Source organism: Oryzias latipes, chromosome 7 (genome assembly GCF_002234675.1).
Source record: "Oryzias latipes chromosome 7, ASM223467v1".
Lineage (NCBI taxonomy): Eukaryota > Metazoa > Chordata > Actinopteri > Beloniformes > Adrianichthyidae > Oryzias > Oryzias latipes.
In genome coordinates, this window is record NC_019865.2 from 10,588,013 (window position 1) to 10,611,499 (window position 23,487).

A 23,487-nucleotide genomic window follows, 5' to 3' on the forward strand; every position below is an offset into this window, starting at 1 on the left:
AAAAGTCTGTCAATGACGTTTAAGCCACAGAAGCTGATGACTCGAAAAGCACGGAGGACCTTTGAGCGCTCTGACACATTTAACCTTTGGACTCATAACAGGACAGATTTGCTGCCTTTGACCATACCTGAGATGACAAATCAGGGCAGCACCTCCACCTTGATCCTCCCATCGGTGTTGTACTTTGATCCTTAGGCTTCTCAAGCAGAAACCAAGGAAGCTTCTCGTCAAGCAATTGAGGATCAGGTGTTTTTCTGTCATGACCGGCCTCGGTGGAAAAACGTCTGAAATAACGAGACAATGACGGTGGAGAGGAGCTGTTGTTGACAGGTGGGACAATGGGTGGAGGGTCAACTTAAGCAAAGTTAATGCGGCTACAGGTTATAAAAAGCAATAAAGTAGTGCTATAATGAAACAGCCAGCCCGGTTTCAGGTGGAAAATGTGTTTGCTTTGCAGAGAAGTGGCTTGTTTGTGCCGGGAAAACATCCCATTCTGTGACCAGTCCAGAAGGTAAGAAAAAGATCTACGCTATGCTAAACTGAATTAAAAACAAAATATTTAGTGCTTCTTGATGAATTTTCCTAACAGTTCAAATGTTGTAAAGCCAAAGATGGGAAGAAAGAACAAATGTTGATTCTCTTCCAGCATTCATGCTGGTCTGCGCTGTTGCAAATTCTTTTTATTGCTATATCTTTTTTGATGATCTTCTTTGTGTCTGACCTTAAATTAATTTTTAACATGCTGAAAACATAGAAATGACAGTCATACGTAAGCTTAAATCCGACTTACTTCTGTAGCTAAGACGGTGCGTCTAAGCTGTTTATCGCAGAGAAAACCAGTTCAGAATCTCAGTTAACATATGCATTTTCCTTTATGTCTGTGATTAACATCACATTCCGGCTCACAGTGACTAGATTTTAAGTTGAGTTTATTATAAAATAACTATTATTTACAGAACAGGCTCATACACTGAGTTTTACCAGTCGTTCACACAGTCTCAGTTTGAATACATTGACGCTTTATGGCCACAAGTCAAAGACGTGTAATTTAGGCCAACATAAAAACACATTTTCAAGGGAGTCTAAATGATCCCCAAAGTTACAAAACCCCATAAAAACGGGGTGCAAAGAAAATGTAAAAAGTTGCAAATACATTCAAAGCCAACAGGGTAGACAGATGCAGGTCTATCAGTATAAAATTACTATTTATTGTGCCTAGTTGCATAGCAACAGATTAGTTTCCAGGTGAGGTAACTTTTATTATCCGTTCAGTTGATCTCATGAAAAATAACTTTTATTGCAGCCTGGAATAACTTCTGACGGATTTTTGTTGATCAGGAGTGGGGGGAAAAATTGACAATTGAAGATGTTTGGAAATGCGGGGCCATTTTCTTACACCCCAAGGTAAGAAAATCTTTAATTATTAAATCTAAAAACCAAACATGATTATGGTGGGCCATTCCTGACCTTTGATAGATTTAGATGATAATTAACCCACTGAAAAAAAATGTGACTCCTCTCTAAGATTCGTTAGATTTGTCTGAAAAAGTATATAAAGCAATGTGATGGACTTTGGAGAACCTGCTGAGCTCTATTTTGAGATATTTACAACATATTGCGTACCTGTCTACACCCTTGCTTGATAAAACACTATCAAACTGTGGAAACTGTGCAGCTGATTGAGTCTGAGAACTGCTGATAGCTTATCTGCACTAAAAGACAGAAAAAGTACATAATGGAATCAAGCACATCAGTATTTTATGTATGCAAATAGTTAATAGATTTGTTTTTTTTTCAGGGGATTCTCACAGGATGAAGAACCAAGGGGTACATCCCTGCAAAGAACCATGTCCAGACCCACTGGGAAATCCATATACAGTGTGTTTAACAGCAACACCCCTTTTCCTACATGCAGATGTTGCACAGACTGAATGTTTTGCTTTCCTCCATCAGTGCAGAGAAAGGAGTACGCAGAGACACTCAACAGACAACAGGACACCTTAAACGCTAGAGTGGAGGTATGAAATCTACAACTTCATGCAACCTTGAAGACAATTCCTCCGTGAAACCTCCTTTTTTCTCCTCCTTTGCTCAGCATCTGCTCACCTGTGAGCTTGATGGCCATCTGCTGAAGACTGTTGAAGATTGCGTGGCCAAGCTCAGGAGGCTGGAGGCCAAAGGCCGCCTGTGGCCTCAAAACATGATCATGGACGTTCAAGGACCTTTTCTTGTGCTCAGTGACATTGAGACTAAGGTTGGTTTCTGGAGTACTGATCGATTTTATTTATTATCATTGATATCATTGAGTGCTGGCATTGAACTGCAGGGGGTTCACTGTCATCAACATCTGGAACTCACGCAAAAACGTCCGTCTGTTTTTCCACTTTTCATTTTATTCCTGCAATTATTTTTGATCTTTTTTTCTCATAATCCTGGTGGAGAATATATTTCCATCATTGCATGAGAAGCATAGATTTAGAATCTGAGAGACAGATGGCTTTTTATAAGAACCTGAATGTTCACTTTAGGGGATTTATTGCTCAGCATTCTTACTTCTCTCAGGCTGAGCTGGAGTCCATTCCTCTGAGTTACATCACACAAACCAAATCTTTGGAGGACAACGGATCTGACGACAACTCTCTGCTGATAATAACTGTACAGGACCGCAACAAACGAGTCCCACAGGTCTTCATGTTTCAGTGTGAGGAGACCTCGGTGAGTCTAATTTTCCAATAAAACTTTCTGCAATTCCAACACTGACCGTTTCAGATCCACGAAAAGACATTTCAGCCTGAGTTTGACTGCCGTCAAACATGTGTCTGAACAGGGGGATATTGTAAAGGCTGATCTGGATAAGGCAGTGCAAAGAGGGGGAGGTGGTGACCTGGAGCCTTTCAGAGAGCACAGTGACATCAGGTATAGTCCTTCAGTACAGAATGTGTGTCAGAAAGCAAAAAAAAAGTCATAGATTATTCAAAAACTTCTGTTCATGATTACTTTTTTCAGGAGTAATCTTGAGAATATCATCGGTCTGCAAGCTGCAGGAGGTTTTCGGCCGCCTGTGCCTCAATCCCCGGAGTATAACAGGAGGCTGCCCCCACCCGACTTTATGAGCCCACAGTGGAACAACAGAGAGCCGGGTACAGCTGTTTGTCTCAGAAAAACCTAAAACTCTCAAAATCCTTGATGGTGTTGCTTCATTCTTTTTTTATGTCCAATTAGAAAATATGCCTCCTCCACGATCGCACAATCTTCAAGAAGACATGATGGCTCAGCCAGGTCTATATGAACAGCAGAACGGCCCACAGATCCCAGATGAGAAGCTAGAGATTGAAAGGAGCATGGTCAGATGTCTTGACAAACATGAAAATCCTCACAATTGACCCTGTCTCCTTAAGATGCTCTGACTTTCCCGTCTTTCTTGTCTGTTCTCTTTAGGAGATTTTTAACCACGTAATCAATGATTTGGAGATCTTCATGGGCCAAGTGACTGCTGCGGTGAACATGCCACAAGAAGAGGAAAAGAAGAAGAAGAAGAAAAAGAGCAAGAAGAAAAAGTCACAGAAGAATGGTAAAATCGTGCACTTGTCTGCATTCAAAACCAGATCAGTGCACACCAAAGCCTGTTTTTTTTTAAAGAGATCTCTGTAAATGATAAACATGCAATGTCTCCTTCAGCACTGCCTGATAATCTCCCATCTTGGGAAGAATATGTCTCCTTCCTGCAGAAGATCAAATACGGATTTAACCTGCTGGTAAATGGATATTCGTTTGGTGTAGAAATACTTTGGAATATCATTGTTTTGGGTTGAATTGTGAAAAAAATCACCTTTTTACAGAGCAAGCTTGAAGGGGTTCTGACCCCCGTCAGCGCTCCCGACTACGTTCACATCTTCTTCCAGTTTTTGGATATGGTAAAGTCTTTTTCTCTCTAACATGTCTTCAGTCTGAGGCTTTTCGCTCTGCTTATCATTTCTGCCTTTTGTCCACAGATAGTTCCCCAGTACCCTTCCGACCTGCCCCCCACTGTGGTGTCCCCCATGTTGACAGAGGCAGCCATAGAGATGCTGGGTCAGGTGTTGGGCCGGGAGGAGTACCGCATGTGGAGGTCTCTGGGAGAATGCTGGTTCGTCCCCAGGTAAGGGCGCGGCCCTCTGACTCACCCAATAAAAGCTGGTCACACACTGGAACTTGGCCTGACACTCCTCGCTCTAGCGTGGCTTTTCCTCACTGTTGATGTGCAAACACAGCTTTAGACTCAGTGTTTTAAGGGCCTTTGGTGACGCTAATTCAAGAAGTTAAAGGGTGTGACTAAACAAAGATGTAAGAAAAATATCTCGGATGGTAAATAAAGGGACAGCAGCTTTAAATAACTTAAAAAGGAGAATTGTTTTTATATTTTATCTTGACAGTTATATTTATAGTTTATATTATAATAAATATGATTAACATTTGTTATATTTTTTATATTCTTTCCCAAGGTTTTGTCTGGAGTTCATCCAACTTTTATTTCTGTACATAAAGCCATTAAGACTAAGGAAATTATTTTTATTTAGGCTTTCAAGTAGATTTAAACATATAAATGAAACATTGAGCTGTTTAAAATGCTTTTTAAATGATTATTTCCTTATTGAAACTCTCAAGTGTTGGATTTTTTTAGGAGACAATCTGATGCAAACAATGAAGGTCAAACGTAAACACTTATTTCATTTTTGAATACATGTTAATCAATGTTTTATTGAACTAATTTCTCCTTATTGTTTACACTTATGTGTGTTTTTTTATATTCAGTGAGTAAACATGAAAATTTTTAAAAAATTGTTCAGGTGTGTTTACTTTTTGGTTGATAAAGGTGATGAAAATATTTGGTATAAAAGACTTAAGTTAATTTGTGATAATTGATTTTTTTAATAAATAATTTTTTGCTGGTGCAATCCTTTGAAACTTTCATTTTAAGGCCGTTCTTTGGGTTTTAATGAGATTTTTAAATATTTATCGTCCATAAGGATGCAAATCCTAAAGTTTGCTCAAAAGAGAATGCGTGTCTTGCAAAACTAACCATTTCTAAATTAGAAATATAAACTAGGGATGCCAAGATTGTTAGTTTAAAACAGAACCTTATGCTACACCTTTGAACCGAATCGTGTGGAAAGTGAATTGTTGCCCCCATACTGCATACGTTTATGCATGTTTACGTTGAAAGTGTCAAACACGTGTCTTGTGGTAAATGTAATATATTTATTGTTTTTTTATTACATGACCTTTAATGGCGTTAGTATAAGCGAACTAAAAGCCTTCTTGATTGTTTTTGCTGTTTAGCAGAGTTTGAACCGAATCGTGAGGACAGTAAATCGTTGCACCCCTTGTGTATAAGTGCCTTAGGGGAGGAGGTTGGAAACTTTAGGAGGGTCTTTTGAGGCTCTCACCGACTCGCCTTCCAAAGACCCACAGCTGGGCCAGTCCATCACTCAAGCTGAAGTCACAGAGGTAGTCCGAAAAGAGGTAGTCCCTCGTACAGTTTTTGGACTGTAGGTTAACTTGTGCCTCTAACTAGTTTAGCGAGGTTGTGTGATTGTCTCCATTGGCGCTGTGATAGACTGGTCCTGTGTTTGTCCCACCAAACAAATGTCTAAAGGACTCAACAGCTTCAAACATTAAAACTGGCATTTTGGGTCTTTTAGACTATTTTGTTCGTTGTGGTTAAAAAAGGTCTGTCATATTACTTTACTAAGGCATTGTTTGCAGTGCCGTCACATGTTTAGTGAACACAACATGCATCCTTCTCTGTGGTTCACCTTCAACCAATTTGAAATGGCCCAACCTGGTAGATGGAAGCTTGTGATTGGACGTCTTTTTGTTTGCATCACATGTACATAAAAAGGCAGAAAGAGACACACCAGAAGGAAAAACTGGCTAAGAAACCGATTATTTACTTCCTGATCAATTTTATACATTTTTACCAACATAATCTAGTTCATATCTGTGGTTTTCAACCAAAACTGCTGTGATTTTCATCACTTCATCAATTTTCATTACATATCTGTATCCTTTGCATCCCTAACTAGGATGTGTAATATCTTCCTGACCCAAACCCAGTACTTCCACTGCCTGTTTTAGTGCCAAATACTGTGAAAAGAAGAATAATCAGTTTTAGTGTGGGACTCTTACATGAATTTTGTTTTTTTTAACTACTAGTTTTAACTAACTAGTTTTTTCCATCAAAGTAAGAACATGTTTGTTTCCTCTTCTTTACAGATCCAACTGGCCAGAAAAGGTCCCACCTTACATCCCAGAATTCTATGACGGCTGGCAGCCACCTGCACCTCCACCCCCCCTCTCTCCCCAACTCAGACATCAAAACGGTCCAATGAGCAGGAGCAACAGCCAGCGCTTCCAGCCTGACGGACCGGGTCGAATTTATGAAGAAGCACCCTATTCGCCCAGAGCGAGCCTGCGGCAGCCTGAAGAAGTATTTTCACACTGACCTGCTAACTCCTCAAATCAGTGATCGTTCATGTGAACGGATGTATTTGGTGTGACTCAAATCTGAACCTGAAGTATGACATGTGACCGTAAGCCTCATAAAACTCCTTTATACTTTGGCTTATCAAAGAGAGTAGACGCCACTGAAGTCAACAAACCCAGCACTTGTACTGACAAGGGGGTGTTGACAACAGGTTAACTAACAACTTTTCAAAAACAGTGACGCTTTATGCTCTTAAAAGTTCTGAGGATACAATAAAGGGAAAATAAACTGAAGATACTGACAAACAAAAAGCCATAATGTCAGTGCTATTTAAACTTTGTTCTAGAAGCTTACCTTAGGTTTACCTGCTCAGATTGACAAATACTTTGTTCATCCATATCAGGGGAAAATGGGGGAAAATTGATAGTGAAAATAGCAGAACTGTTCCTTATCTCACTAATTTCCCTTTTTATAAGTAGTTCAAAGATCTTTGCTGACCTAAACAAAAAGGTTTCATCTTTACTATCATAACAGAAAAAAGAATAGAAGTGTATTTTAAAAGCTCTGTGTAAACTTCTTTCCTCCACTTCCTCTTGGACACTTATGGTTACAATCCTTATTGAAAACTGCATGTTTTCCACAGCCCATGGGAAACGGCCCGTGGAATTCAATGCCACCGCCATCGTAAGCTTCATCAACAGCAACACAATTATTTTGCAGTTTTTAGTTCAGTGTTTTGATTTATATTTGTTGTTTTGTTGCAGGGAGCCACCAGCCCTCATGCAAGCCATATACAACTTCAATGCCAGGAACAACAGAGAGTTGAGTCTTATGAAGGGAGAGATGGTTCAGGTAAAAAAAAAGATAAAGTTTAAATTGAAAAATACAAATGCATTACAAAATGAAAACAACATCTTTGAAGACAATATTTTTGACATTTTAATTTTAAAAAATGTGGATGTGTTTCCTTTTTTCTGTCAGGTGGTTAATAAAGCTAAGCAATGGTGGCTTGTTCGCAACTCGCATGGCGAAGAAGGCAACGTTCCTCTGAATATTTTGGAGCCAGCTTCAAGCAGCAGATCTGCAGAAGAGCCACCAGTGAGCTTTACAGCTTCCCCCCCCCCCCCCCCCCTTCACATTGAGACCACCCCACAAAGATTTGATGCATAATAGTTTCTTCTGTTCAGTATGCACAGCGCAACAGTTTTGGTCCTGTGACTCTGGGTTTGAACTCCTCATCTGCGGAGGTGAAGGCCTGGCTTGAGTACAAATGTTTCTCCAGAATGTGGGTTTCACACTCTTAAAAGTTTTAGACCATACGAAGAATAAAACAGCATTACTGACGAAAAAGGACACCCTGTGGTTTCTACTCAAACAGCACTACTTCCAGCCTCGGGGTGCTGAGTGGAAGGCAACTTTTGGGCATGTCCAAAGAGGAGTTGAGGGCAGTGTGTCCAGAGGAAGGAGGGAAGGTCTTCTTCCAGCTTCAGGGAGTCAAATCATCCATTGCTGTAAGTTCAGTTTCACTTCATAAGCTTTTATTCTAGCTTCAAGCACCAGTAAAATAATTTGTTCTCTGCAGTTGGCCAGTGAACAGTCAGGCATGTACAACGGTCGCTACTAGCAACCAGTACAGCGGTACCACGGAGCAACAGCTGGATGCACCATGTATAGCAATAATTAATCTGAAGAATATGTTTATGCCTTTTAAATGTGATCATCTCTACCATTATTGCTGCCCTTTGTAGCATTTTACACCGGAAAATATATTTAAAGCCGTCTACTGCATTATTTTACCTTAATGACATTTTGATGTAAAAATGAATCCAAAAGAGAATTATGAAAATTTGTCTTTATTCAGAAAATGTAACAATGCCTTTAACTACAATTAAAGGTGCTGCTTTTAAGTACAAAGTCTATTATCTGTTTTTAAATCCTGAGACAAAATGTTAGCTTTCCTTTCATTTCTTTACTGTCAACATAAGGAATCTGGTAGCTGTTCATAAAGACTCACTTCACCTTAGTTTTCTCAAATTTGCCTAACACACCTGTGATCTAGAAAGGACTGCTTCTTGAAGGCATTAGAAGGTTATTTATTCTTTACTCCTTCTTGTTCCCCCATTTGGCCATCTTGTTATTGACGGGAGTCTTCATGAATCTGTCAGACTTCATGTAGGCAGAAATCTTCTCCAGAGCCTTTCGGGTTAAAAAAAAAAAAAAAAAAAAAAAAAAATTTTAAATAGAATTTAGAATTGCATTAAGACTGTGTTGCCTTTACTGTAGGCTGACAGTATTTCATTTAACAGAGAAGTCAGTACAAGTACTAATACTTGTTATATCTTCGTACAGCAGGGGCCCACCCCCCAACAATCATCCACATTGCTCGTTTTCCAGCTCTTTTCTGCTGCTGGTTGCCTGACTCAAGTGTTTCTATACATTGTGATAGACTGAACACACCTGAGGCAGGTAATTAACAGCAAACTGTGCAAGAAATCTCAAGAACCACAGGTTGTGCACCCCTGGTGAAAGGCAATACTTTAAAACTCTTCTTGAAAAACAAAACAAAAAAATATAATAGGTGTAGGGCTGGATGATGAGGAAATCTCACGATATTAGTGGTCAATGTTGCGATGACGATATAACTTGTGATACATGAACAAATAGCAAAACATCTAAATACATCATTTTCATTTCACTGCAACAGTTTAATATAAATAAGAGTCAACATAACTTAAATTATACTCCTGCACCCCAGTGCAAACAGGAACGCTACCGGAGGTCCTTTGTCCCAACAGCAGTTAGACTGTACAATAACACGGTGTAGGACTGGTGAAATTGCTGCTGCATTTGCTTATTTATGGCGTGTACTTTTACCACCATTTTTCACTACGACTTTTGTTGTTTTCTCTTGCTATTTGTTTTCCAAGCTGTTATATTTCTTGATTGGCTGCTGTAACAACTAAATTTCCCTCCGGGAAATCAATAAAGTCTTATCTTATCTTAAATGAGCCTCGTCTACTTAGGATGCCGGCATCTAACATCAAAGGGCTCCATCTGATTGGTCAACAACGTGACGGGGTCCACCGATTGGTCAACTGCATAATGGCATCATTTGATTTGTTAAATACTTCAAGCTGCCATTAGATTGTTTTAACACATTTCAGGTAATTTTCTTTGTACATTTCCTGTCATCAGCAAAAAGCCACAAGAACATGTTAAAAAACAATTGTCATTGGAGTAATTGTTAAAGTTCTCACCTCAAAACGGTCCAGAAAGTCTTTCAGGTTCTTGAAGTCATCGAGGCAGGAAGGATGGAACATTCTGTGCTGGTCCAGCAGTTCGTACATTAAGAAATCCACAAAGGTGATCTGTTGTGATCAACAGTTACATTAGGAAATGAGGGGAGCAGCTACAGCAGCAAGAAAACTAATCACAAATTTAGTATGTTCACTGCAACTTGTTGCATGTTTCAAAAAGCAACAGTAAAAGTACATGAACTAATCACTAAGGAACTTAATGTCATTGTTTTAAAGTTAACAAAACTTACTTTATTATTAAGGGAATTTTAATGCCCTTTTGTCCTTAAGACAAAATCTTTATCAAAGTTGCCATCAATTCATTTCCATCCACTTGGAATGAATAACCTTTAATGACTTGATATACAAATATACTTCCTGCAGTAAAACTAGAGAAATAAACACAAGAGGATTTGGTGATTTTTCTTTTCAACTTTTTCATCTTAGAGATTAGTAATTATTAGTTTCATGCTTTCAGTATTTTTTTTTACTAGAGCTTTAAATTAAATTAAAAGACAAATATATGGTCAGCAATGACAACCATCTAAGCGTACCTTTTCACCTGCAAACCAATCCCTGTCTCCCAAGAAATCGGAGAATTGCTTCAAAACCTCAGGCAGTGACTTCAGGTACCCTGGCTTCATTTTATCCTGAGTTTTGAAAAGTACAGATTGCATTGGCAAAGATTTATGTAAGAGAAACGATTAAAAAGCTAAAATTATTAGGTTAATACCGACCAAGTCTGTGTAACACATCCTGACGAAGCCGTTCCTAAAGTCCATGGCCTGGTTTTCAATTATGTCCACACGAACCTTCTCATCTTCTGTTTCTCCACCTGTTTTCAGTGCAGAATTTCCCAAAATGTTACAGATACTTTTGTAAATTTGAAACAAATCTATTCCTATGTTTTGTTTCCTCAAAGAGTCTGAATGAAGTGCTCTCGCCTGACAGCGACATCCCAGCTGGGGCCTTTCTGTTTGCATGCTCTCCTTATGCGTTCCTGGAAAAAACATGTGGGTTTTCTCCAGGAACTCTGGCTTCCACACAGTCTTAAGACATATTTTAATTGATGAGTCTAAAATGCCTCTGGGTATGCATGTGAGTGATCCTGCAACAGACTGGTTTAGGTGTGCCCCGCCTTCGCAAAACAGTTGCTGGTTTACCCCAAGCGACCTTGTGAGCCCAAAAGGGATTCAGCGGGTTGAGAAGATGGATAGACTGATGGAATCTGAGGGACTAATAAAATACGTACACAGGTTGTGTTTACGAGCAATGTATCTCATGATTGCATTGCTCTGAACAATCTTCCTGTCTCCATCCAACAAGTAGGGAAGCTGCGGAAACAAAAACGGAACCATTAAAAAAAAGAACCTTCACTGAAATGGAAGTGATATCCAGAGGCTCCGTTTTCTTACATTAGGGAAGTCCATTCCAAGCTTTTCTTTGATATCAAACCAGCAGCTCTTGTCATAGTTGGGAGCTGTTTGAGACATGGTCATGTGAGGAGTCACTCCTTCAGATAAACTAAGCAATAAAACCTCCTACTCAGTAAAATGAAACAAGTTACCTTCACCACAGACATAAAACTTGTCCTCGTAGCTGGTTCCAGTGTACTCCAGCAGGAGGCGGATCGGCTGAGCAAGCTGCAAAAAGTAAAATATGTTAGTTTGCTTGCAGGTTTGAACATGTTTAAACTCCTCTGCAGTTTCATTGAACCAAAGTCAAAGATTTAAAGATGACTGTGACTCCCATAATCCAGCCTGCACCTGTCAAATGTTTCAACTTTCTCTTTGAGGCAGGTTTAAACTATTATCACTACTAGGTCCAACAGTTCAACTAGTTATAACTAAAACTGAGGGATAAAACTAAGGAATGTTTTTACCCTCTGACCTAAACTTCAACTACCTGGCTCAGCCCAAATATAAAGATTATTATTGCTCAGTAAAACACCATCATGGTGTCAAAATTCCTTCACCGACCACCATTTTCACAGCTGTCTGGATCTACATTTCCAAAATAAAGTGCAAAGAGTTTCCCAGATGTCTCTGTGAAAAAAAACCCAGTTACTCCCTCACTAAATTTAATAATAGACATTTTCCTGGCAAATGTTAAAATTCTGTTAGTTGTAGTGTGAAGTGTCGATGCTTGACATTTTGCATCTGAACAAATTTCGAGGGAAACTAATTTTTAAATGTTCTTCTTTGTATAAACTACCTACGTTTTCATGGATTCACATAGTCTTCATAAAATGTTCATATTATTAAGTTTTACTTCGGGTAATCGGTGACGTTAAATTTGCCGTAAAACAAAGAAAAAAGGTTCAGGGCTGGCCGAATGCAATGTAATACAAAGAATACATTGGATTAGACACTTTCTAAAACAAGTAGTAAGTTTGGTGTCTCAATGGGTTTTTAAATTTTGGGCGCTATGATAATCATAATTTTCCACTGTATTAAGTCGTTGAGGGGTAAGGGAATTGAATTCGGACATATGTCTGGGGGTTTGTGACAATAACTGAAGAAAATAAAGTTAAAAAATATCCAAAAGAAATTATATTCATTCTATATTATACATGATTTATACAATTTGAACGAAATTTAAAGATATAAAATGTATACCGATATTTATTTTTTAAAAGTACGTCACAATCTGCCCTGGTTCAATCATCCAATGAATCTCTGGGCTGTTGATGACGCAACCTCTGACGACGTTGGAACATGCGCACAAAGGACGCTCGAAGATAGTTGAGTATGTAGCAAACAGAGTTTTTTTTAAATCTATTTTTTAAATTCATTTTAAAAAATCGATTTTGCTGTACAAAATGATGAAAGATTTTAAAAAGGCGTCTTTATTTCCGGGTACGCTAACAGCAATTCATAGGGAAAGAGAAAAAACAAGCTAACACTCAGCAGTTAGTTTGTTTCGAAAAAACAGGAGTTAGATAAGCTTACCCCGCGGATATCCCAGTAAGCCAGAGTCATTGCCATTTTGATGTATTTATTTGCGCCGAACGCTGCAGATGTAGCTTTTATAAGGTAAAAAGGCTTGTCTGAGCTGCAGAGAAGTGCAAAGATGGGGTCTTTTGTAGACGGCGGGTCAGGCGGAGGAGGTGGGCGGGATGAAGGGGCGGGTCTCTCACAACCCAACGAACCCCGAGACAGACTGGCTTCATGAATGCACATCAAGAAGAAGGAACATTCAGGTGCGTATTAATGGCAGATAATCCCCGCCCAAAGACTATATCAAACTGCTTCCTAACCAATGACTGCAAATAATAATTAAAGGTTAATTAAAGTGGACCAACCTGCCGAACTAAGATGAATAAAGATTTTCTTTTAAAAGTGTTTGGGTGACAAAGGTCAAACAAAAAACAGCAGCATATTTACATTTTCTTTTGTTTTCAAGTGGTTCACAGCATTATTTGGCTGTTCTACTAACAAAAAGTTTGTTAAATGTGCTCCTCCACAGCAAATAGTGAGGTAAACTCAACAACAATGCAGGCTTTGTTTATTCACCAAAAGACTCCCTTGTGACCATCAGGCTCTCACTCTCCAACAGCCCATATTTTTTGCAGTTGATCACAGTGCACTTTTTTAAAGTTCTGCTTTTTAACAAACTTGTTAGAACACAGATATGTGTAAAAGAAGAAAAAAACCGAAAAACATTTATTTGAAATAAAACAAGAGAAAGCCTTTATTTTATTCTATAAACCTTGTGGAGAGTTAAAGTTGGAGATTTCTGACAACAAACCCAGAATTTTGTTCAATTTTCATTTTATGGTTGTTGCTATTATATCAGAGGTTTAGTAAATAGATACGAGTTAGGTCTTTTACAACATTTTCTGGATAGTAATGTTTGTTTTCTTTAGTTTTTGCCTTCATCGCTCACCTTTCTTTGCCTGCATAGATATTTTATAGTAAAAATTGTGTTCTTGTACATTAATATTGTGATTAACCATAATGTTTAAGTAAACAAAGTCACCCCATCCTTTTCCCACATCTCTCGGCAGCTGCAACATTTTCTATTCAGATCTTTTTGCATGAGTTTGGCTTTTAAATGAGCCGCTTTGACAAAAAAAACAACAAAAAAACAAAAACCCTTTTTACTGATATTATTGCTTTTAAGTTCATGACAGAGTAGCCGTACTAAATGGGGCAGAATATTCAAAGAACCATTGAAGAGGTGAGCAAGTGTGTTCACAGTGAAACTTGGTTATTCTTGTAATTCTCAAAGTCAATTTTGGAATCATCTCTCATAGTTTTGTCCTTAGAATCAATTCATTTTCATACAATTCTTAGGTCCAGTACTTTTTCTTGGTCTTGTACAAAAAAGGCTTAATTTTAAATGAACTTCTCTTGGGACAAAAGATTTTTGTGCCAGTACCTGTTTGGTCATTTGGGGAAAAGTTCTTGAATTGCTGTTCTATTTTACGGAAACAATACTGTCAGCCTCCAGCCAATGTAAATTATAACATATCTGTTCAGATGTTTAGTGTAAATATGAAGCATTTTAACATTCTGTTGGGTCAGTGCTTCATATCTTCATATTGTTGTTGTTTTCTATTCATCTGTATTATTTCAGAGTTAAAAACTTTAGCTCCTGTTTGGCGTGGTGTTAAACAACGGTTGACAAACTGAAAGAAGCAAAGTCAATGCAAACATTTTCTATCATTTCTCAATGATTTAAAATGCACTCATTGACTTTTTCTTTGACTTATTCTTCTCTCTCTTTTCTAGTTTTGACCATCCTATTGAGAATGGTCCTGCTGTGTCTTCTGGACATGTAGGCTGCAGCCTTCTGATATATAATATAAACAAAAGTCTATTTTTCTATTTGGTTCTAAAATGGCTGCTTGCAGAAAAACAATTGAATAAAAAAAGGATTCAAACTCTTAATTGTTTCCTGACAAGTGACTATTAAGGTATAAGTGCATTTGCTCTGCAGCACAACATCTCTTTAAACACATATTAGTGGGTCCAAGTGTTTGCAGACAAGTTTACCCAGAGGTGAGCTTCCTCTATAAATAGTGTTGTGTTTTGTAAAATTATTTAAACGAAAGATTTGCACAAAACTGTAATTTACAGATGAAATCTCACCTACGAAAAAAAAATGTGTGCTGATATTTTCTGTTTGCATCTTTTATTGGTAAAATTTGAACATGCAGAGGATTTTGCTCACCTCAAAAACTAAAATCTCTCTGAATTTCTGGAAGGAAACATCCTTTAGATGACTCACACATTGTATGACGAAATCCTCAAAAGTGAATGAAAAGAATGTTTCAGAGGTTAAAAGCTATTGCAAAATTAAGTCTACATTATGACAAGTTCTTTACTATATTTTTTAACGTTATAATCTGATAGCTTCAGGAATCCTCTGCCACTTTTCAAACCTGAAAAGTCTTAGCTGACTTACCACTATCAGAAGACCTAATACAAGGGTGTCAAACTCATTTTCACCGAGGCATAGTGGCTGTCCTCAAAGGGCCAAATATATCTTATACATGTAACTAAATGTAATGAAAAATAAATGTACCTACTCCTTAAAGTTAAATAACTCATTATTTATTTATTTTTTTTACTTTTTAAAGTGACAATTACAGTTGCATAGAAATATTAATCCTTTTACATTTGATTCTGTCAGGTTAGGTTATATGGACAGTGTTTAATTCATGATGTATAGTTGCCCAATCCGATATTTCAAGTCCGATTCCACCTAAATATGAATAAATAGACACCAATTTTTATTTTAAGAAATTTAAAACTTTTCTGCTCTCGCGGGCCACGTAAAATGACATTGCGGGCCACATTTGGCCTGCAGGCCTTGAGTTTCACACATGTGATCTAATAGCTTCAAACAAGGATGTATAATAAATGTTAAAAGCATTATTTCAGTGTTTTGAGTAACATGATAAAAATGATAATTGTCTACTTTCTTTTTTCTGGTCTTCACACCACTGCTGAGTAACCCTTGTGCTGTCCTAGGCACTTTAACATTGGGAGTTGGGTCATCTAGACCCACTAGACAGTGCGCCAAACCTTTTTTCTTCAATGATTTGTGAACCTCACTGGTGTCCATGGATTACATGAAATCCTCTTCACCTTTATCCACCTTTGTCATGGTAGGGAGAACACGTCAATGTAAGGGTGGGGTCATAGGATTGCACAAGGTTAAAACGCCACATCTCATGGTCCACACTGCCATCTACTGGCAACTGTAGGTAGTGTAATCCACTAAATGAGTAAATATTAATGTGGCAGGTTGAGCTAATTGAGGCACAGGTGTAGTCACTCATCCTGGTGCTGCTGATGAGCACGGCCAGCTATAAAAGAGGACTGAGCTGGCTCTCCCTTAGTTCAAGCTGAGACTGCCTCCTGTTCTGGGTTCCTGCTCCTCTGTCAGAGCAGGGATTGTGGCCGGGGACTTGCTGCGTGCACATTCTTCCTGGCGGTTGCTGCATTTGTGGTGGCCTGTTTTTATTTTACTACAGTGATTGGCGTAATCCCTCGTCACACTGCATATTTGTGTGTGACAGGAAAGGGCGAAGTGGAACGGAGCGCATCGCTCCCTGCCCTTCCCTTTAGGTGCAATCGGCACTGATCGGTGTGTGTGATGTTGGCCTCTTCACCCTGCATGTCCTCTGATTACGGAGGTCCTGGGAGTTGGAGGCCCGGAGGGACTTGTGAACACCTACCCTTTCCTGGCCATCTGTAGGAAAAAGGACTCTGGAAGAACATGAACACTCACCTGAGCACAGGTGTTAGCTCACCTTTGCACTAACAGTTTGCATGATTGAATGACTGAAATATTTCACACTAGTTGGTTTTAAGGCATAAGTATGCGTGTGAACACTATCTGTTTTGTGTACATGTCGACAGGTGGACATTTTTGCAGCTAGCAGGTGTGTTTATAATATTTGTGTGTGTGTGTGGATAGGCCCCGCCCTTTTTGAACTACATTTGAACCTTACCATAATGATTAACAACCAGTAAACTTGTTGCTTTATGCTGCTTCATGGTCTTACTCCCCTTCCCCTCCTATTATCACCCTCCTACCCCCCCCTCTCTCTAACGTCCCTCTCTCTTCTTCCCCTCTTTCCTTTTCCGTCCGGTCCAACACCAAAGATTTTCAAACATGATTGAAATTAATAAAGTTTGGCCTCAATTACAAAAGGGTCTTATTCAGACATACCTTTGGTTTGTCTGAAGATTAATAACCCCTCTTGTTAAAGTAAAATATGTCCAACACAAGAGGCCCTCAGTTCTCATCTGTCTGCCTAGCTGTTGGACAGGACAAGTTAAAAAATAAAAAAATAAAAATAAAAATAAAAAAAAGACTCTGGTACACGAGTGGGAGTTTGCTTGCTATGCACTATATACTCCTGCATGGGAACGGGGTATTTTTGTTCTGTTTCTGTGTACCAGCTCTATTCCCGGGTGGGTCTGAGGCCTACATGTTTTTATTTTTAATTTGGTTTTAATCCTGTTTTTAATTATATTAAAACACATTTTAAGTTGGAACTACGTCTCCACCTGTTGAGTCCTCAATTTTTCTTTAGAGTGCCTGAACCGCTCATGTTGCCACAAACTTTTTTTTTTAGCATTTGTTTAAAATCACTCTGATTTAACGGCACTCTAAATGACTGCTTTGAAAACATGAACATAACTAAGGTAAGGTTTGCAGGTTTTATTGCCGTTTGCACATACAGTACATCGGAATTTCTCTTTGGCATCTCTCAGGTCAGGGTATTTCAGAAGACAAATTTAAAAAGAATAAAAGTGGATAACAAAAGTAAAAAAATATGAACATTGCAGTGTCCCAACCTTTTAGAGGATTATAATTTATTGCTCTTGGTGTCCCAGCTGGATGGCATGTCGTGTTGGGTTCAGTCCAGTCTTCCCTCTCTGTCCTGTGTCAGCATTCTGATTGCTGCTGGGAAGAAGCTGTTGTGGAAGCGTGTGACGTGTGCATGGATGCTTTCAGTTCACACACTGGATCAATGCGTGGGTGGGGTGGTATCAGTCTTTGATCTTAGTCACTCTCCTCCTGCTACGTTTATAGATGGTCTCGATGGATGGAAGGTTGCAACCTGCCAGACATTTCTAGAACTACTTCACTGAATAGATTTGAAAGTTTATTTCATGGTAATATTTCAACACGTGACTATTCATCTCCCGGAGATGAATAGTATCTTCCCAAAAGTTCATAAATGCACCATTTATGAACTTTTGGGGAGTGCACATTTAGACCTTGCTGCACTTAAAGCTTTATGAGCATCTCAGAGGCCTGGTGGTACAGTGTTTGCATTTAGCCTGTTTTCCTATTTCTTATTTGTGGTTCTAAACTTATTTTTATTTTAAATTGTCGGTAGTTTCTATGATATTAAGAAATTCTTCCACTGTTAAAATTCACCACTAACGTTGACCACAACAATTAAAGTTGGTGAAAGTACAATTCTTTCTCTTTCAAACAAAATTGAAGATTCTCTTTCATCCTTTCTTTTAAGGGCGAGTTTAAAGGTTTATCCTTAAATCAGTTAGCTGTTCACTGTCTTGAAATTGGAATTTGAATTGATTTATTTCCAGCAAAGTACAAAAGAGATACATCTATACTCAGAATAATTAGTCCTTATTTAATTGAAAAATAAAGAATTAAAAGTAAAAGGGAAACATGTACACGCATACATGTAAATGATGCCATTATAATTACTCTTAAACATAAATCTTATAACACACTGACTCCATTGAAGGTGAAGTTTGTCAAAAATTGTTTACCTGCTTGAAAAATAGTGGGAGGAAGCATACTATTATAGTCCCCCCCCCCCCCCCCCCCCCCAATGATGCATTACTTAACTATTCTTTTTTACATATAAGCCATTTCCAATTTGTAACTTCTAATTAAAGACATTACATTATTCCACAAATGTTTATAAATTTCACATGTCAAGTATCAAAATGGAGTTCCTTATAATTTCCTTAATAATCAAAAATGAGTATTACAATAATCTAGAAATTGTTAACTTTATTACAGTTCCGTTATCAAAATGGAGGGCTTGTAACAAAGTGAAATGCCTCATGATTGTGATTAGAAAAGATTATTACATTAATTATCATGTAGATTTTTTTTTTGTGTGTGGTCAAAATCAGTGATTTTGTCCCAGTGGAACCAAGTTATAGATATGATTATGATGTTATCATAACCTTTATCTTATTTCTTATTTTTTCTTCTTCCAGGAGTCAGTTATATTTCTGGAAGTTTCTCCTTACTGAGGAGGGTCTGAGAGCAAGGATGCCCAGTTGAGCTTAGTTTAGCAATCAGCTATTTTGTTTGATCACTGATTATATGTTATGTAGAATTAGTGAAGTCTGTTTTAGAATTTATTACAAAGTTGCAGTGCTGTAAAAAAAAAAAAAGTCTATACTTCTGGAGATGACATTGTTTAGTTAGATTCATTAGGACATTGTCTCCAGCTCTTGTAGTTTTCAGCTGTGTGAAGTGGCTTAAATAAAAACCAAAACCTCCAAGACTGAGTCCAATCTGAGTTGGAAAAAGGTGACATGCTGCATTCTCCTGGTTATGAAGAAATCCTTCTCCCACATGGACAATTTTTTACATAATTCTGAAGGGAGCATTAGACTGATCAAGGAACCTCTTTTTCTGCGGTTTCTTCTGGCTTGTTGAGGTAAAAGTTAAAGTGAAAGTTCCTCTTTCATTTACACTCCTGACCTTGGGCTGCTTTTATGGTTTTCTTGGCCTTGCAAAAAGGAATTTATGTAGAATAAATGGATGATTATTCTCAACAGCAGCCTTTAGATCTTAGCAAAAGGGCATGAACGTGTGATGCCATAACAGTTTACTACATAACCACATGACCATGGGCCTATGGTCATCTCCTCAGAGTTTTGGTCACACTGTTGGCTTCTGAACAAGTGTGGTGTGTACAAACATTTGTACAAACTGCTGCGATTTCCCATCTCTAACACATTTGATGAATTTGATTTCTTGTCTTGTATCCTTACTTTTTCTTTTATGAATTGTTAGTTATGGTCATCATTAAGGGCGGCAGTGGCTCAGGCGGTTGAGCAGGTAGTCCAATGATCGAAGGGTCAGTTGTTCGACACTCCTGCTCCCCCCAGCCAACTGTCGTTGTGTCCTTGGGCAAGACACTTCATCATCCTTGCCTCAAGTGCAGCTCCACTGGTGTGAGAATGTGTATGAATGTCCCGGTGATGGTCAGAGGGGCCGTAGGTGCAAACTGGCAGCCACGCCTTTGTCAGTCTGCCCCAGGGCAGCTGTGGCTACATCAGTATAGCTACCATCACCGAGTATGAATGAGGAGTAAATGAATAATGGTTTGAGCGTCTGAAAAAGCGCAGATAAATCCAAACCATTATCACAGTGAGTGGTGTGTGTGAAAGAGACATTGAAGCTACAAAAAAGGCAGAGTTCATGCAAACCTTTATTTTTTCAGTCAAAAATTAAGTTGCAAATGTCAGTAGAAATGAAAGGTGGTTCCTCCAATAGGTTGTGGTGTTTCTGTCTTGGGCAAAACCATGAAGGGTTTTATAGATGTCTTGTTAAAAAAATGGTGTTATTGAAAGACACAAAGAAACTAAATAACAAGTAAAAATAGCTTTTTGCCTGTATGAATCAGTAGCACTGTTGTTCTGGAGTAGGTTTTATGAAAGGTGGTCTTCACATTTTCTTGTTTCCCCATTTGGCCATCCTGTTGTGGATCGGGGTCCGAATGTATCTGCCCGACTTCATGAAGGCAGAAATCCTCTCCAATGACTGAAGCGAAATTTGGAAAATGAAAAATGATGGCATACACTTCGTTTATTACAACCAGAAATAATCATGAATAGTCCAAAAGCCACTTTATTAGGTATTAGGTTGGTATCAGAAGAACTTTTCTCACCTCAAAACGGTCCAGGAAGTCCTTCAAGTTCTTAAAGGCATCGAGGCATGTAGGAAGAAAGATCCTCTGCTGGTCCAACACATCGTACATTATGAAGTCTCCAAAAGTGAGCTGTTGTGAGGAAAATCATGTGACTTTATGATAAAAAACACAAAAGGCTGATGTGCCATACATTATATTCAGTGATTAAAGTATACTTTATACTCTTAATTATCCAGGATATCTTTTATAAGTGTGATAAATATGAAATATCTGAACTCATCTCCAAAGGCATTTTAAAAAAAGAAAATCAGAGTACTTCACACAGTTCTGCTTTGGGAAAACAGACTGATAAGTTTTCACTATCAATGTCAACCTACATTGTTAATTATGTTATCAACATTTTGTTTTCCTGCATACCCTGTCACCAGCAAACCACTTCCTGTTTCCAAGAAAGTCGGAGAACTGCTTCAAAACATCAGGCAGCGTCTTGAGGTACTCTGGCTTCAGGTTTTCCTGATTTTTGGCAAAGTGAGATTGACGTTAGCAAAAATTTAGAGGTGTCAGTCCTTTGAAAGTTAATTGACCTTATACTGACGTAGTCAGTGTAGCACATCCTGATAAAGCTCATTCTGAAGTCCATGACCACGTTCTCCAGGATGTCCAGTCGAATCTTCTCCTCTTCAGTTTCCCCGCCTGTTTGTAAATCAGTGTTTCCTCAATTAAGGTACTGTTTGATGCAAGAAATGTGTTTTAAAAACATTTTAAAGAACAACCTTTTACCACAATACTTACAAAGCTTGTTCTTCCTGGCCAGGTACCTCTGGATGGCATTGCTCTGAACAATCTTTTTGTCGCCATCCACCAAGTAGGGCAACTGTGTTGACATATTAAATCCCATGATTACAAATTAATTTTAAACCTACCTTCCATTAAATTGATTTAAAGATTCTTACGTTGGGGAAGTCCAGTCCAAGTTTGAATTTTACACTAAACCAGCCGCTTTTGTCATAGTTTGGTGCTATTTGAGAAAAAAGAGAGCTTCAGTTTCTGAGATAAAAACATTTGGTTTTTAAAGCACATCTTGTCAGTTGTGTGTTACCTTCTCCACAGACGTACGTCTTTTCCTCATACTTGGCGCCAGTGTACTCCAGCAAAAGGCGGGTGGGGTGGGCGAGCTGCACCGGTTCAGAATAAGACAACAGTTTAGTTACAAGTGAACATGTTAATAGGGCATGCTGATCATTGAGCAGCACTGTACAGTGCAGAGTGCTGCACTCTAAAGGCCCGTACACACCGGGACGAATATTCGCCAGGCGTTATTCACCACCCTTTTTGCCACGTTTTTTGTGTTCACACCCAGGCGATTTTCGCTGACGATGAGCCGAGTGAACATGCAATTTCATTCCCTGACTTTAGATGGCGCTTAATATAAACAGAAATACTCCTGTACACAAGGTGGCGCTGCGCAACTTTACGCTTCTTAAAGTCGCTTTTCACTCAGAAGAAGAGAGCAAGTATTTACGCGCTTGTCAGAATAATACAAAGAAAACATGAATATTTCAAGCACCAGTAGCTCCAACTGGTGGTTGGTTCGGGGATATTTTAGAATGTCCGTGCATGTTCGCTCGGCTCATCGTCAGCGAAAATCGCCTGGGTGTGAACACAAAAAACGTGGCGAAAAACGCTGGCGAATAACGCCTGGCGAATATTCGTCCCGGTGTGTACGGGCTGTGTTCATAGATTTTAGAATCACTGCAGAATAGTTTAAATTGCTTCACAATAAAAAAAAAAAAAAAAATCACAGCTTCCATATTTTTCAGGATATTTATCTCTTGACACAAACCACAGTGACAGACAAAACACTTTCCAGTCTAAAAGAAGCTCTCTGTTTGTGCCTACAATATGAATAAAGATTTTATTTAAATACATTAACTACTTACAAAAGGGAAAAAAAAAGAAATAAATAGGACAGTGGGTTTAGTGTACTTTCCAATTTAATACGGGTTTAATTTGCGGAATGATAGCATATTGCAACATTTCCAGTTTATTGTATTCAAGTCACCATAAAACAAATTGTGCAATAAAATGTAAATACCAACACAGCAATAAAAATAAGCTGTAATTAAGGTGAGGTTGATAGTTCATTCAGGGACAGGCAGATGCTGTTCTGGTAAAATGACAGTTCCTGCTGCAATCACAAAGAAAATAAATAAAATAATAAACAAAAGATGTTAAGGATTTGTTAACTCACCCCGCGAATGTCCCAGTATCCCAGAGTCATGGACATTGTGATTCAGTTGCTGGATCACTTCTGATGGAACTTCTGCAGACAGCGCTGGTGGTTAGTGGAGGAGCGGGGATGATCTGAGCTCTTTTGTAGCCAATGAGAGGGGAGGCGGACGAGGTGGGTGGGAAGAAATCCAGGTCAATCACAGAGATTGGTCGCTTTTCTCTGAGCCTCATTGAATTGTGATATAACATCACATGTTCCTAAAAATTCACAAATCCAGCCAAACAAATCCCACCAACAGAAGAATGTGAGCAAATAAAAACCAGTGTTGTAGTGAAAACTTTATCAAGATCAGGATGCATATCAGGCTTCAAAACTGCAGTCATGAAGAGAATCACTGCTTATTATGAACCTGCTAAGTATCTTATTTATGTTTGATATCTTGGGATAGGTATAACTTTTTTAACACAATGAAAAGTCAGCAAAACGCAGGAAAACAACAATGAAGGCTGTTATCTAGCCATTGGGTAATTATTTGTACATGTAAAATCACATAACTATTTTCTAAATAATTATTTTTTAATTTCACTCTATCTCT

At 38.5% G+C, this 23,487-nt stretch overlaps 3 protein-coding genes across 4 annotated transcripts; 1 reads left to right on the forward strand and 2 right to left on the reverse strand.

The window, feature by feature from the left end:
• Positions 1 to 47: 47 nt before the first annotated feature.
• LOC101164058 (epidermal growth factor receptor kinase substrate 8-like protein 3) lies at positions 48 to 8,376 on the forward strand. 2 transcript variants are annotated; one of them, XM_004070672.3, is made up of 21 exons: positions 48 to 330; positions 458 to 511; positions 1,339 to 1,404; positions 1,799 to 1,878; positions 1,954 to 2,018; positions 2,096 to 2,254; positions 2,563 to 2,715; positions 2,828 to 2,916; positions 3,007 to 3,140; positions 3,223 to 3,344; positions 3,439 to 3,571; positions 3,679 to 3,755; positions 3,840 to 3,914; positions 3,993 to 4,138; positions 6,256 to 6,469; positions 7,110 to 7,150; positions 7,231 to 7,318; positions 7,448 to 7,564; positions 7,654 to 7,751; positions 7,845 to 7,977; positions 8,049 to 8,376. In XM_004070672.3, the coding sequence occupies exons 3-21, from the start codon at positions 1,367 to 1,369 to the stop codon at positions 8,088 to 8,090; spliced, it is 2,004 nt and encodes a 667-aa protein (XP_004070720.2). In that variant the 5' UTR covers positions 48 to 330; positions 458 to 511; positions 1,339 to 1,366; the 3' UTR covers positions 8,091 to 8,376. The 2 variants fall into 2 exon arrangements, with proteins under 2 accessions (XP_004070720.2, XP_011475309.1); XM_011477007.2 differs by having other exon boundaries at positions 1,304 to 1,404; positions 8,049 to 8,231.
• On the reverse strand, positions 8,304 to 12,911 carry LOC101157367 (glutathione S-transferase Mu 3). The gene is made up of 8 exons (XM_004070398.4): positions 12,714 to 12,911; positions 11,330 to 11,405; positions 11,178 to 11,242; positions 11,015 to 11,096; positions 10,500 to 10,597; positions 10,317 to 10,412; positions 9,724 to 9,834; positions 8,304 to 8,662 (listed from the first exon to the last, which is right to left on the reverse strand). Exons 1-8 carry the CDS (start codon positions 12,747 to 12,749, stop codon positions 8,567 to 8,569), a joined length of 660 nt encoding a protein of 219 aa, XP_004070446.3. The 5' UTR covers positions 12,750 to 12,911; the 3' UTR covers positions 8,304 to 8,566.
• Positions 12,912 to 20,200: 7,289 nt separating this feature from the next.
• Positions 20,201 to 23,029, reverse strand: LOC101157858 (glutathione S-transferase Mu 5). Its single transcript, XM_004070400.3, has 8 exons — positions 22,911 to 23,029; positions 21,759 to 21,834; positions 21,613 to 21,677; positions 21,452 to 21,533; positions 21,255 to 21,352; positions 21,077 to 21,172; positions 20,678 to 20,788; positions 20,201 to 20,550 (listed from the first exon to the last, which is right to left on the reverse strand). The coding sequence occupies exons 1-8, from the start codon at positions 22,944 to 22,946 to the stop codon at positions 20,455 to 20,457; spliced, it is 660 nt and encodes a 219-aa protein (XP_004070448.1). The 5' UTR covers positions 22,947 to 23,029; the 3' UTR covers positions 20,201 to 20,454.
• Between the last annotated feature and the right edge of the window lie 458 nt (positions 23,030 to 23,487).

Excerpts from the sequence above, each read along its gene's own strand:
- LOC101157858 (XM_004070400.3), bottom strand. The coding sequence starts at position 22,946 with ATGTCCATGACTCTGGGATACTGGGACATTCGCGGG. Across the intron at positions 21,835-22,910 it reads GATACTGGGACATTCGCGGG|CTCGCCCACCCCACCCGCCT; the intron begins GTGAGTTAACAA and ends GAACCGGTGCAG. Across the intron at positions 21,678-21,758 it reads GACGTACGTCTGTGGAGAAG|CACCAAACTATGACAAAAGC; the intron begins GTAACACACAAC and ends TTTCTCAAATAG.
- LOC101157367 (XM_004070398.4), bottom strand. The coding sequence starts at position 12,749 with ATGGCAATGACTCTGGCTTACTGGGATATCCGCGGG. Across the intron at positions 9,835-10,316 it reads ATTGGTTTGCAGGTGAAAAG|ATCACCTTTGTGGATTTCTT; the intron begins GTACGCTTAGAT and ends TGATCACAACAG. Across the intron at positions 8,663-9,723 it reads ACTTTCTGGACCGTTTTGAG|GCTCTGGAGAAGATTTCTGC; the intron begins GTGAGAACTTTA and ends TTAACCCGAAAG.
- LOC101164058 (XM_004070672.3), top strand. The coding sequence starts at position 1,367 with ATGTTTGGAAATGCGGGGCCATTTTCTTACACCCCAAG. Across the intron at positions 3,756-3,839 it reads AATACGGATTTAACCTGCTG|AGCAAGCTTGAAGGGGTTCT; the intron begins GTAAATGGATAT and ends ACCTTTTTACAG. Across the intron at positions 7,565-7,653 it reads GATCTGCAGAAGAGCCACCA|TATGCACAGCGCAACAGTTT; the intron begins GTGAGCTTTACA and ends TCTTCTGTTCAG.